The 12,614-nt window shown below is 38.7% G+C and overlaps 1 protein-coding gene, 1 long non-coding RNA gene and 2 pseudogenes across 4 annotated transcripts; 2 read left to right on the forward strand and 2 right to left on the reverse strand.

Annotated features, from left to right (window-relative positions):
* Nucleotides 1–2,422: 2,422 nt before the first annotated feature.
* Nucleotides 2,423–2,932, reverse strand: LOC148297044 (uncharacterized; annotated as a pseudogene).
* Nucleotides 2,933–4,186: 1,254 nt separating this feature from the next.
* On the reverse strand, nt 4,187–10,666 carry LOC110766021 (uncharacterized). The gene is made up of 6 exons (XM_088248706.1): nt 10,382–10,666; nt 9,398–9,853; nt 8,484–8,618; nt 4,963–5,091; nt 4,696–4,776; nt 4,187–4,506 (listed from the first exon to the last, which is right to left on the reverse strand). Exons 1-6 carry the CDS (start codon nt 10,664–10,666, stop codon nt 4,318–4,320), a joined length of 1,275 nt encoding a protein of 424 aa, XP_088104832.1. The 3' UTR covers nt 4,187–4,317.
* LOC110766022 (uncharacterized) lies at nt 5,452–8,330 on the forward strand. 3 transcript variants are annotated; one of them, XR_015833788.1, is made up of 3 exons: nt 5,452–5,686; nt 7,759–8,006; nt 8,089–8,330. It is a non-coding gene; the product is annotated as an uncharacterized LOC110766022 (long non-coding RNA). The 3 variants fall into 3 exon arrangements; XR_002528097.2 differs by lacking the exon at nt 7,759–8,006; XR_015833787.1 differs by lacking the exon at nt 5,452–5,686 and having other exon boundaries at nt 5,693–8,006.
* Nucleotides 10,667–11,367: 701 nt separating the features above from the next.
* LOC110766010 (hexose carrier protein HEX6-like) lies at nt 11,368–12,610 on the forward strand (annotated as a pseudogene).
* The last annotated feature ends 4 nt before the right edge of the window (nt 12,611–12,614 follow it).

A 12,614-nucleotide genomic window follows, 5' to 3' on the forward strand; every position in this document is an offset into this window, starting at 1 on the left:
AATTTGGTTGATAATTATCAGCGTGACATCAAAAAATTGAAAAGGGATAGGGCAAATACAACAGAGGAGAACCGACGCCAGCTTCAAATATCGTAGGAAGAGAATGAAAAGCTATCAAAGATAGTAGATTTTTATTCTAAAAAATGCAAAAGCAGCTAGAGCCCTTGGAGAACCCAAAGAAACGCAAGCGAGATCACGAGAGGAGTTCAAGAGAGAAGTGTGTGATCTTTGGAGGCTCAAGTGATGAGCCCCAAGAAGCGATCCGTGAAAACCCAAGAGAGGATATCGAGAGGGCCAAACTAAAGTCTCCTCCTGTGGAAAAATGTAGCTTTGATTTCTTTACTTTAGAAGTGAATGGTGTGGTTGATTTTTGTTGTTGTTGTTGTTATTATTTTTTTTAATGTGGATAATTGTAATGTGGTTTTTTCTATTAATTAATAATTATAATATTTTCATTTTATTTTATTTTTGTTCTATTTTGTATAGAATTTTTTTACCTTTTAGATGTTGACCCCTGCAAGGAAAATTCCTGGATCCGCCACTGGCAAGAAGTCCAAAAACTTGGCGGACTGAATCATTTTTGTTGGTCCTTCAAAGAAGAGGTCTGTTTCTCTCTCTTCTTAAGGAATTGAAAGTATGGGAAAATCTTGTATGTATGATCCGTAATAACACGAAAATATATCACAAGGTCGGTAATGAGACGTGATTTAGTTTCTTGTTTTATTTGTATTTATTTCATTGATTTGCTGTATATATTTCTTGTCTCTCAAGCACTTGGAAATCCTTTGTGTAGACACCAAGTAAGGCATTGTATATAATTATCACACGATTGTTCAATGAAAATCATCGAAACCTTTCAGCCGATTTATGCTGTCCACGGCAGCACAATCACCCAAGGATAACTGAATAGACGAGATCAGCTTCACATGTTCATATCCAATGACAATGTGATTAGGATTATAGAGCTTCTCCAGGATCTGCCAATTGTCAATGTGAAACAACATTAAAACATAATTTGGAGTTATTTATGTACTAAACAAGTACACCAAGAGACTAGTGAGGTATCCATGTCTCATCTATGAATTTTATCCTCGCATAGGTATTTTATTTTATTTTATAAATAGTATCGCTGTGCGGCTATACCTTTTAAATATAATGTATTGAAAAGAGTATCGGCTCGAGGCTTATTTTGACACGTGGGCACCTTATCGCTGGGGTCCCTTTTTTTTTTTGTATTTTTATAAATCGTATAGCCGCGCGGCGGTACTCGGTTTTTCCCTCATTTTTAGAAAACAGTATAGCCGCTCGGCTATACCTATTTTGACACGTAGCCTCATCGCCAGATGGGTTTTTTTTTCGTTTTTTTATAAATAGTATAGCCGCCTGGCCATACCCGGTATTTCTTTTTAAAAAAATAGTACAGATGCCCGGCTATACTCGGTTTTATTAATTTTCTTAAAAAAATTTAAAAAAATTGAGGCACGACTATACTCTTTATATATACTGAGATACTTTTTTTCATAAATATTTTTCCCCAATTTTCGTTTATCAATAAGAGTAGTTTAAAGCATTATCCATTACTTTTAGACCATTACTCGAGTCTCTATTGATTTATTGTGAAATTTTCATACCAAAAAAAAGAAAAAATTGAACTCTCTGATTGATTTGCTGTGAAATTTCTCTCTTCAATATCTGATTTGGATATGTTGAAACTAGCAAATTAATATCTATAAAGTATAAACTAATGCAACTCGGAGGGTCCTTAATTTTTTATTTATTAATAGTATAGCCGATCGGCTCGGCTATATGTATTTTGACACATGGGCACCGGTTCGCGGGGTTTTTTTTTTAAATAGTATAGCCGTGGGGCGTTACCTTTTAAATATAATGTATTGAAAGAGTATAGCCGCGCGGCTATACATTGGTTTTTTTAAAATTAAAAAAAAATAGTATAGCGGAGTGACGATACTTATATTTTTTATAAATAGTATAGCCGCGCAGCTGTACTTGGTTTTTTTTTAATGTTTTTTAAAAATAGTATAGCCGCACGGCGATACTCAGTTTTATTTTCTTTGTTAATTATGAGAAAATTGGGTTTTGTGTTAAAGGTGATGTGTCAACATAATTTCCCTTGAATTTTATTTTAATAAGGTGGCATATGCAGAAAAGAATTCCAGCAGATCATATCGTAAAGAATCCAAGCAGAGAATTTGAATCCATATAGGAAACATTCACTTTTATTTGAGGAAAGTCATACGTATTTTTCACCTTCCCTCCACTATGTAATACATAAGCGCACATGAATTGTACACTTCAAATTTATGTAACTCATAGCTTGAAAGAAAGCTAATTAAGATGATTCTTTTATTTGATAATCAAGCATAATAATATATTCTTGTAGCTAGCTAGAATATTCGTGTTCTTATGGTGGGGTGGTGATACCTGCAAAACAAAAACAAAACAAAAAAAAAATTAACCAAAGTAATCAGATCCACACAAATAAAGAAATTACTATATATATTTAATTAGTGCTGATCTTGTTTTTGTCGACATTAATCAATTCATGTTAAAGATTAATTAGGTCAGAGAGAGAGAGAGAGAGAGAGAGAGAGAGAGAGATGAACTCACTGCCGCACTTCAAGTTGCGAGGGACGCTTCTTCCACAGCCTTCAATCTGCTCAATCGTACGGCCGATACCTTGGGGGTGACATAAGGGCACACACACTCGAAATGTGTCACCCTAACACGTTGGCAGCAATATGCAGAGGGACTGCCCCCTATTATATAACCGCGTTCTTGCATGCACCCATAAGAAGGTCTTTCTTGGCTGGGCGTCGTGTCTCCTTTTGCCATGGGAACCAGCCACAACCACCCAAACACCTACCACCAAGAACAAGCACACAACCATACTCAATGAGCCTGTAACCTTCATGATTTCTTTTCTTTTTTGTTTCTTCTTCTTTCCTTTGTTGCTTTTTGTGTGGCAAAACTACCCCGTTTTATAGATTGTGAAGAGGGTTAAGTTTGAGGAAACCCTACCGTTGCCCTACCAACTTTGATATTTTCCACAAACAACTTTGTCTAAGGGTTTGTGAAAGAAGAAAAAGAATAAAAAAAGGAACCAATTAAGACCCAAAGACAACAAAGAGACAACAGAAAGGAGAGACAAAATTGACGTAAATGGCTCCAAAAATTGTACGGTTTTAATACGACGTGCATGGACAGACATGGGTCCTTCTTCTAGTGGCCGGCCCAAAGAAAGCTATTTATGTAATTGTTTAACTAGGAACCTTACTTGGACAAAAAAGAAGAAGAAGGAACCTTACCATTTTAAATTAGGAATTCTATGCACATTCTAGATGAAGAAATAAACTTGTAAAATAATGTGAACCTGTTCATCATATATAGAATTTTCCATGGCTATAAAAAAGTAGAGTTTTTATTATTGCTTTGTATTTTTATAATTCAAAATTATAATCTTTGAGCTTTAAATAGAAGAGAATGTCACGAGTTCTTAGAAATTTTCAGTGCATTTTTTTTATTTTAAAATTATTTACTATAATTTTTTGGGGGAATATTTCACTCAACCAATTCTCAAATCCAAATATATATATATATATATATATATATATTTGGATTTGAGAATTGGTGGGGGAAGAACTCTTTCATTTTTCATAATAACTCCAACTAAAACTCAAATTTCCCCTTTCTTCCCCAGCCAAAGGGAAAAATGGGCTTAAAAAAGGTGAAAAATGGGCAATTTCGGAAACCTAGCAGCCACCTGCAATATCTTATCCAAACCTTATCCACGTGGATCCTGGTTGTAACGATGAGGCTAGGTTGGACATGATTCATGAAATTGGCTTTACTCAATGGCTTTTGTGTTCGAGAGTGACAGAGTAATAAGCATTTGAGAATGGGAAATGGGAATGGGAATGGGAATTGAGATTTTGAATTTGGGCCGAAATGTGTACAAAAAGATGTGAAATTACATTGACTAAACTAGTTTATAAACCCTGACACCCAAGGAACCGTAAACGCTGCGTTGAAGCGTTGAATTGAAACATGAGAAATTCCCTGATGACATGGTTAGAAATAGATGAGATGTATGCATCCATATCCATGAAATATGCTAATTCATGCATCAATGTTCAAAGATGTGGAGACTCACATTGTAATTGCGCTCCTGCAAATTGATCAAGTTATATTTACATTTAACATTCTCAACAGTATTTGGGTGGGCAACGAGTCCAAAAACTTGCCAGATTGAATCATTTTTGTTGGTGCTTCAAGGAAGAGGTCTGCTTCTCTCTCCTCTTAAGGAAGGAATTGAATGTATGGGAAAATCTTGTGTATATGAGATCCGTAATAACACGAAAATATGTCACAAAGTCGGTTTATGCTGTCCACGGCAGCACAGTCACCCAAGGATAACTGAATAGACGAGAGCTTCACAAGTTCATATCCAATGACAATGTGATTAGGATTATAGAGCTTCTCCAGGATCTGCCAATTGTCAATGTGAAACAACATTAAAACATCATTTGGAGTTATTTATGTACTAAATAAGTACACCCAGTGACTAGTGAGGTTTCCATGTCTGATCTATGAATTTATCCTCGCAGAAATCAGATCTAATCAACACAAATGTAAAAAGTTCAGGATGAAGTGACTTGTGCACAACAAGAGTTTTACCTCGATTGAGGCTTTACAGTGTTCCATTGCAGGTTGCAACTCTCCAACGAAACAAAACGCCTGTGCAAGATTGTCTTCCGCCTGCAAAGATCAAAATCATTTTAAGTCAAGTGTGATCTAATTCAGTGTCATGTGTGCCAAAATCATTGAACACTTTCTATGTTGTTCAATAACAGCAACTTAGATATTGGCGTCTAGTACTTACAAACTGCACATTCAAATTATATAATTCTATTGTACAAAACTGAAGGGTGGTCACAAACTCACTTCTGCAATGCTCCTATTATATGCATGGAAAGTTGATCTCAGCACACCAAGAGAACTAAACACATCCACCAGTATGGTGCTAGATGCATCTTTTGAGACTACTGCATCCTGTAATGTAACATCCCGGTCCTAAAAAGAAGAAAAATAATAAAATTAAGAGAAAATAAATTGGAATAAACAATAAAATAAAATGATTTGAATTAATTAAGGTTTTTGAAAATTTAAAATATTATTTAATAAAGAAAGGGGCAAAAAGGTCATTTTAAGTTCGGGAAGGAATTTGGGAATTTCGATTGTACCGGTGCGAGGAGCACGTCGAAACGAGTCCGTAGACACGTAGTGGGCTCAGATCGGAGTTATAACGAGGAAAGTACGATCTAAATACTTGGAGGGGCAAATTTGTAATTTGGAAAAACTGGTTTTAAAACCAGAATTTCTCTCCCTCTCTCTCTTCCTCCCTCTGGTTTTCACGACAGCAGCCCCCCCCCCCCCCTTTTATTTTGAAACAGCCGGTGGCTTCCAAGAGCCACCGCCGCCGCTACACCGGACCACCGGCCACGAGACCGGTCCCAATCGAACCGCCACCTCCTCCTCTCTCTTCCCCGGCCAGCACAGCCCTCGGAGCCGATGAATCCCGCCGGAAAACGCAGAAAATCGCAGTGTTTTTGACAGATTTTCCAAGGCTTCGTTCTCCCTCATTTCTCCACCAAATTGGACGAGTGAGGTATGGTTTTTGGACTACTTTTCGTGCTCTAGCTGCCTATGAGATAGGATTCCAGAAATTTTGAGAGTTTGTAGCCCGTTTCGTGAATTTAAATTCTGCCGGTTTTAAGTTAGAATTTCCGGCCACTTCCGGCCACTTTTTGGCCTTAGCCCAAGAACAAAAGTGACTCCAAATTAGGTATATTACCTAGAGTAGGAGTTTGGAGTCAAGATGTTAAGTTTTTCCGGCGAGTGGTTATCGCTTTGGACACCCACGTGCTTTCGGCGCGTGTGGCGTGGCACTGTAGCAGAGAGACATTTTTTTATCCTAAAATGATCTCCTGGTTGTCACCAGCGCGTAGGAATTTACGGAACTCAATTCGGATAACGTTTGAACCCCGAACGGATTTTACATATTGTGTGAATTCCGGGTTCGATATGTTAGAACCGTTGGATCGCTTCCAATTTAATATATGTTAATCTAGGCGTTCCTAGGATTGTGTAGGATTTTACGGATCGTGAATCGGAGCCCCGGATGTTCCGATTCAATAAGTTAAAGTTTGTATTTTTACGATAATCGTCCGATCGTGCGATCGTGAGTGATCCGACCGTCCGATTCGGACCAAACTTGAAGGATAGGTTTATTAAACCTTGTGGAACCCTTAGGGATGTTCGGATCGAAAAATGGAGATCGTGGGGCCCGCGGGCCCGATTGACCAAATTTGGAAAGTTTGACCCTCGGTTGACCGTGAGTCTTCCGAGGTAGTTTCACACTTCGAAAAATATTAGGATGACCTTGTAAACGAGTCTTAATTGTTATTTGAGCTATTTGGATATTATTTGATAATTGAAATTATGAAATGAATAATTATGGTATACTCGATTTGTAGAGTTGTGAAAGTGAGTCTTGGGACTCGGTTATGGTTATTAGGAAGAGAATGGGCATTGTTTTCAAATAAATGGCATGATCTTGAGATGGAAATCTTATGCTTTTGGAATTTAATAGTTTATTTAAATTCTATTTATATTTAATAGTTGAATTCTTTATTTTGTAAAGTAGTTGCAATATATATGGGTTTCGACATTTTGGAGTGTCTAGAGTTTATATATAATATTTGAGGAAATGTTATCTATGTTGATAATGTGTGGAGTACTCAGGTTGTTAATGTGAGATACTAGATAGACAAGAGTTAGAATGTCAGTTTTAAAGTGCTATAAGCACTACTTTAGGTACCTCACCGGTTATGAGTTTTATGCTTGAGAGGTTATTGTCTATACTATATATATAGAGGTTTGGAACAATTGAATTAAGGAAGGAAATATCATTTTAAAATATGGTTATTAGGGTTTCGAACTTCACCATCATACGTACCTTCCCTGATTGTTATGTCACACGTGCCTGGAGTTTCCGGCGTGTGGCGGTCCCCATACGTGGCGTTGGATGTTCCGGCGTATGGGGTATTATGTGATTGTTATGTCACACGTGCCTGGAGTTTCCGGCGTGTGGCGGTCCCCATACGTGGCGTTGGATATTCCGGCGTATGGGGTATTATGTGATTGTTATGTCACACGTGCCTGGAGTTTCCGGCGTGTGGCGGTCCCCATACGTGGCGTTGGATGTTCCGGCGTATGGGGTATTATGTGATTGTTATGTCACACGTGCCTGGAGTTTCCGGCGTGTGGCGGTCCCCGTACGTGGCGTTGGATGTTCCGGCGTATGGGGTATTATGCGATTAGTAGAAGGTTGTTTGAAAAAGATTGTGTTTGGTGTGGATTAAGGAAAAGACAAAGAACTACGTGTGGCTTGATCCCTTGTCCAAGGGTACGTAGGCAGCCTGGAGTCTCACCTGGGTGCAGCCGCGAAATATTATTTGCGTTTAAAAGGTTTGATCGATTCTGAATGTGTGATCGGATTTTTGATGTGGTTAATGGATTTGAATCCGGTTTAATGATTTTTGGGAGTAATCGTATAATTGTTTGAGATCATGAATGGTTTGGTTTTGAATTATCTGAAGGCCGGAGGCCTATTATGTGATTGCATGTTTTTAACTTGTGCATGCTGTCAGTTGGGGTTTTAAAATGTGTTTTATGCAGGTTGGAATTTTTGGGGAATGTTCAATTTACAGGGGAGACTCTGCCGAAATTTCAGCAGAAAGTCTCGTGCTCTTTTTCCTTAATTTGGAAAAGGACAAATTTTTAGTTAGCGGGCCCGGCATCGGTGTGATGTCGGAATTTCCACAGGATTCATCTCGAGTTTCGAGGAATTCGGGGCGGGTCCTGTCATGTAATCTGTCAAGTATTGAACACAAGACTTCAGCGTGCAGATTGAACATAGGAAATAGGTGCCCATTAAATTTGAAAAGATCATAACCAGTTTTCAGACAGTGTTATACCTTCTGATAATAATCCATGCTTTATTTGCAGCTGCAGAGGAAGATTCCAGATCACGATAAGAACATCATTTTAAACAGAGGCCTGGATTTGTATGAAAAAGGCTTTGCATATGATGATGAGCCACTCTATCAATGCCATCAATACAAGAAGTGAAACGTATATCAATACAAGAAGTGTAACAAAAATGATGATACACAGGGTCAAAGGGCATAATTTTTATGAACTGAAGTGAAACGTATATCAATACAAGAAGTTTTACATAAATTACCACATGTTGCAGTGTCACACATGAAAATTCCAAGTTAATAAACAGAGTTCAAGACTATTATGGAAAAAAGCAGTGTAACTGACTGGAACAAGAGTGGTCAGATAAGAGAAGAAACAAAAAGGAGCAAAATAAATAAAAGCATACCATAAATGCAAACCTGTTCCACATTACTAGTTAGACCTCCACCCAATGATGAAAACTTTCCAATATCTTCTAACCCATGCTGATCAATGGATTTCATACGAACAACAGTCATAGAGTTCACCCTAATTTGGGATATAAGTATGACAATCTGCAAAAACAGGAGAATGGAACCTTATATAATAGGTGACAATCAAGGCATGAAATCTAAATTGCTATTGAGATATAGATTGTCCAAGTATATGCAGATGTCAGAAAAGAGGTTAACATCCATTGCAATCTCTCACCTGTTAACATAATTTGATTATAACAATGAACATATTTAAGATTTTCATCCTTGCTACACAAGTTGACTTTCAAAGTGACTCTATTATGAGAAACTTGTAACAAAGTATCACGCTGACTCTCTAACAAAATAGGACGCACATGAAACTTTGTATGCAAGTAGATGAGAGAATGACCACTTAGATGAAAAACATGATTCTTATATGTCAATATACAGCATTGTCCTACAAAAATGATAATCTATGGATTTGCATATATGGGCGTGGTAACCACCCTGCAAGGGCAGATCCAGGAAGTCGTTTCATCATTGCTTAACCCTCTTGTTTCTTACACATAATTCACCAAAGGTGTAACCCTGACTCTGCGTGTGTGCATGCAGGAGAGAGAGAGAGAGAGAGAGAGAGAGAGAGAGAGAGAGAGAGAGAGAGAGAGAGAGAGAGAGAGAGAGTCAACCTGTGAAATAGAGAACCCATTTATTGGTAATTCAAAATCATCGGAATATTGAAGACAATATGATAATATAGCCGAATATATATGTAATTCCAAATTTCTTTCCGGAGGCATTTTTGAGTAATGGTGCGAAAGATCCTACAAGAAAAACAAGAAAAATATACAGGTCCTTAGCTACAAGACATCTATTTATGAAATAGTGAGACAGTCAACTGAAATGAAAATTAGTATAGTAGAAAATATAGTCACTATATGTACCAAAATTTCTCTGAGATTAAAAATATATGTGGAACCTCTTCTTTTGATTATAGACTTTACTAGCACACGACCAGCCAAAACTATCTCAGAAGGCAATACTGCTGGCCAGTGTACACCTTTACATTCATGTTTATGTTCAGGAATGTGCTCAGTATCAGTTTCAGAATCAACATTTAAAGTGGTCTCTGCAATGTACTTTTCAAGATCAGCTGATAAATTTTCATGAATCCTTTGATTGTTTGGGTAATGCCAGGACATTGTTCCTCCTGCTCGTATACGGCATTTCTCGGAGCAATACAATGATATTGAACATGATGTACATGGGACTTTATCCGCTGGTAGCTCATTTAAGCAGTAGTGGCAATGAGTTTCCCGACAAGGCTTTAATATTATCTGCAAAGCACAGGGACAATTTATTTTAGAATCCTCAGAAGAACTGCATGTATTTCCAATGGCAATAAGAGCCTACCCTAATAATTCCTCTTCAGCAACTTGTGAAGTATTAATCAACACTCACTGAAAGGCAAAATGAAGATGGTACACCATTCTGCTTCGTTTTTTTCTTATGCCTTTTGATGACGAGAATATAATAAAGGAAATTAAACTGTAGGATACATATCTACTTTTAGTTTCACAATAAATTTTCCAGGGGTACATGTTCTGATTAGACTGTAAAAAGAACATCCCTTCAAAAGATCTCAGCCATCTGTATTGCACAGATATGCTAATTGAAAGGAAAAAAGGAGACAAGGCAGTGGATCACACAACAATTTAGTTTCCCAAACCATGACTATAGAGTATCAGGAATGTCTGCATAGAAGGGGAACATCTCTCTATCCAATTTGGTAGCAAAGTAATGGCGACTAACAAAACTGAAAAGAAGTACACGATAGCACATATAAAAGAAGTCTCTGTTCATACCATCGAAAAAGGGTCTTCGGTATGTACCAAGGACGCTTGAGGAAGGTCACCTGTTGAAGCCATACCCCTTCCTTTCTCTGGTGTGGCGACACATCGTAATCCCATTGGGTTCGGTTCATCTGATGGATTACAAGGTACTTTAATTAGGTTCCTTGTAGCTGGTGCCTCATTCCTTGCTGGTTCGGCCTTAGGCGGTGCAGCTACTAATGTCTTCATGCTAATATCTGGTCGTATCTTATTGCTTGGTGTTGGGGCTGGCTTTGCAAACCAGGTATTATGCTCCATATTTGAACTTTTTTTTTTCCTTTTGTGCTTAAGATTAGTCCATAGGGTAATCTTCTATTGTCATACATATGACTTGCTATTTTGTTAAACAAAATTCTTGCAACATAGGATGCCGTGGCAGACGAAATTTTCCACTGATATACATTTTAATAATGTTATGTGTGATAACATTTGGTTCCACACAATCAAACATCCTTGCAGTCAGTCCCACTTTATCTCTCAGAAATGGCACTACCTAGACACAGAGGAGCTTTCAACATTGGCTTCCAATTATGTGTTGCCACTGGAGTATTATTAGCTAACCTCATCAACTTTGGTGCCGAAAAGATCACAGGCGGCTGGGGGTGGTGAATCTCCCTATCCTTGGCAGCAGTCCCAGCCTCAATACTAACTCTAGGTGCTCTTTTACTGCCAGAAACACCCAACAGCTTAATCCAAAGCTCCAACGACCACCAAAGAGCCAAGTCAATGCTACAACGAACACGAGGATGCAAAGATGTCCAAGCAGAACTGGATGATCTCATCAAAGCAAGTGAAAATTCAAAAACCATCAAACACCCTTTTAAGAAATTGATGCAAAGAAAGTATAGGCCTCAACTTGTCGTGGCAATTGCCATGCCATTCTTTACACAAGTGACTGGGATCAATGTCATCTCATTTTATGCGCCAGTACTATTTAGAACACTTGGTCTAAGTGAAACATGTCACTCTTGTCAGCTGTGATGAGCGCCGGCATGGTAGGCACCTGCGCGACATTTATATCAATGCTTATGGTGGACAAACTAGGCAGAAGAACTCTGTTTGCAATTGGGGGCATTCAAATGTTTGTGTCACAAGTTATAGTAGGGAGCATAATGGCTGCCGAGCCAGGTGACATTGGTGGAATAAGGAAAAGGTATGCATATTTGCTGATCATCTTTGTGTCTGTGTATGTAGTTGGGTTTGCTCATGGGGCCCACTAGGGTGGCTGATCCCAAGTGAGATTTTCCCACTAGAGTTTATGGCCGCAAGCCTTCAATCCTTGCGGGGGGTGCTGCATTCTTGCCGGTTCGGCTTTAAACGGTGCAGCTTTGAACATCTACATGCTAATCCTCGGTCGCATCTTGCTTGGTGTTGGTGTTGGTTTTGCTAATCAGGTAGTGTTTTTTGCCCCTAAACCAAATGCAGGTTTTTTCTTGTTACTTTGTTGCATAATCTATTTGTTTTGTGCAAGCTGTTCCTTTGTATCTTTCGGAAATGGCACCAGCAAAACACAGAGGAGCAATTAACAATGGCTTCCAATTTAGTGTCGGCATTGGTGCTCTGTCCGCTAACCTCATCAACTACGGCACTGAAAAGATCAAAGCCGGTTGGGGTTGGCGAATCTCCCTAGCCATGGCGGCAGTCCCTGCCTCAATGCTAACACTTGGTGCATTTTTCCTTCCTGAAACACCAAAACAGTCTCATTCAGCGCAGCACAGACCACCAAAGGGCCAAGCAAATGTTGCAGCGCATCAGAGGCATCGATGATGTAGAAGCAGAGCTTGATGATCTCATCAAAGCAAACAACGTATCGAAAACTATCAAATACCCTTTCAAGAAAATCTTAGAGAGAAAGTATAGGCCTCAACTTGTCATGGCAATAGCCATACCATTTTTCCAGCAAGTGACAGGGATCAATGTCATCGCCTTTTATGCCCCGGTTCTTTTTCGAACACTTGGTTGGGAGAAAGAGCATCGCTTTTGCCTGCAGTCATGACAGGCGGAGTTGGTACAATCTCAACCTTCATATCTATGCTCATAGTGGACAAATTCGGGAGAAGAGCTTTGTTCATGGTAGGGGGAATTCAAATGTTGATATGCATATATGTAGCAGGATTTGGGTGGTCGGGAGAAGAGCTTTCTGTTCTCGTTTTGAGGTTCTAATGTCATTTTGATGTTGGGCTCCTCTTTCAGTTATTTGGATCTA

This window comes from Prunus avium, chromosome 2 (genome assembly GCF_965620075.1).
Source record: "Prunus avium chromosome 2, drPruAviu1.hap1.1, whole genome shotgun sequence".
Classification (NCBI taxonomy): Eukaryota; Viridiplantae; Streptophyta; class Magnoliopsida; order Rosales; family Rosaceae; genus Prunus; species Prunus avium.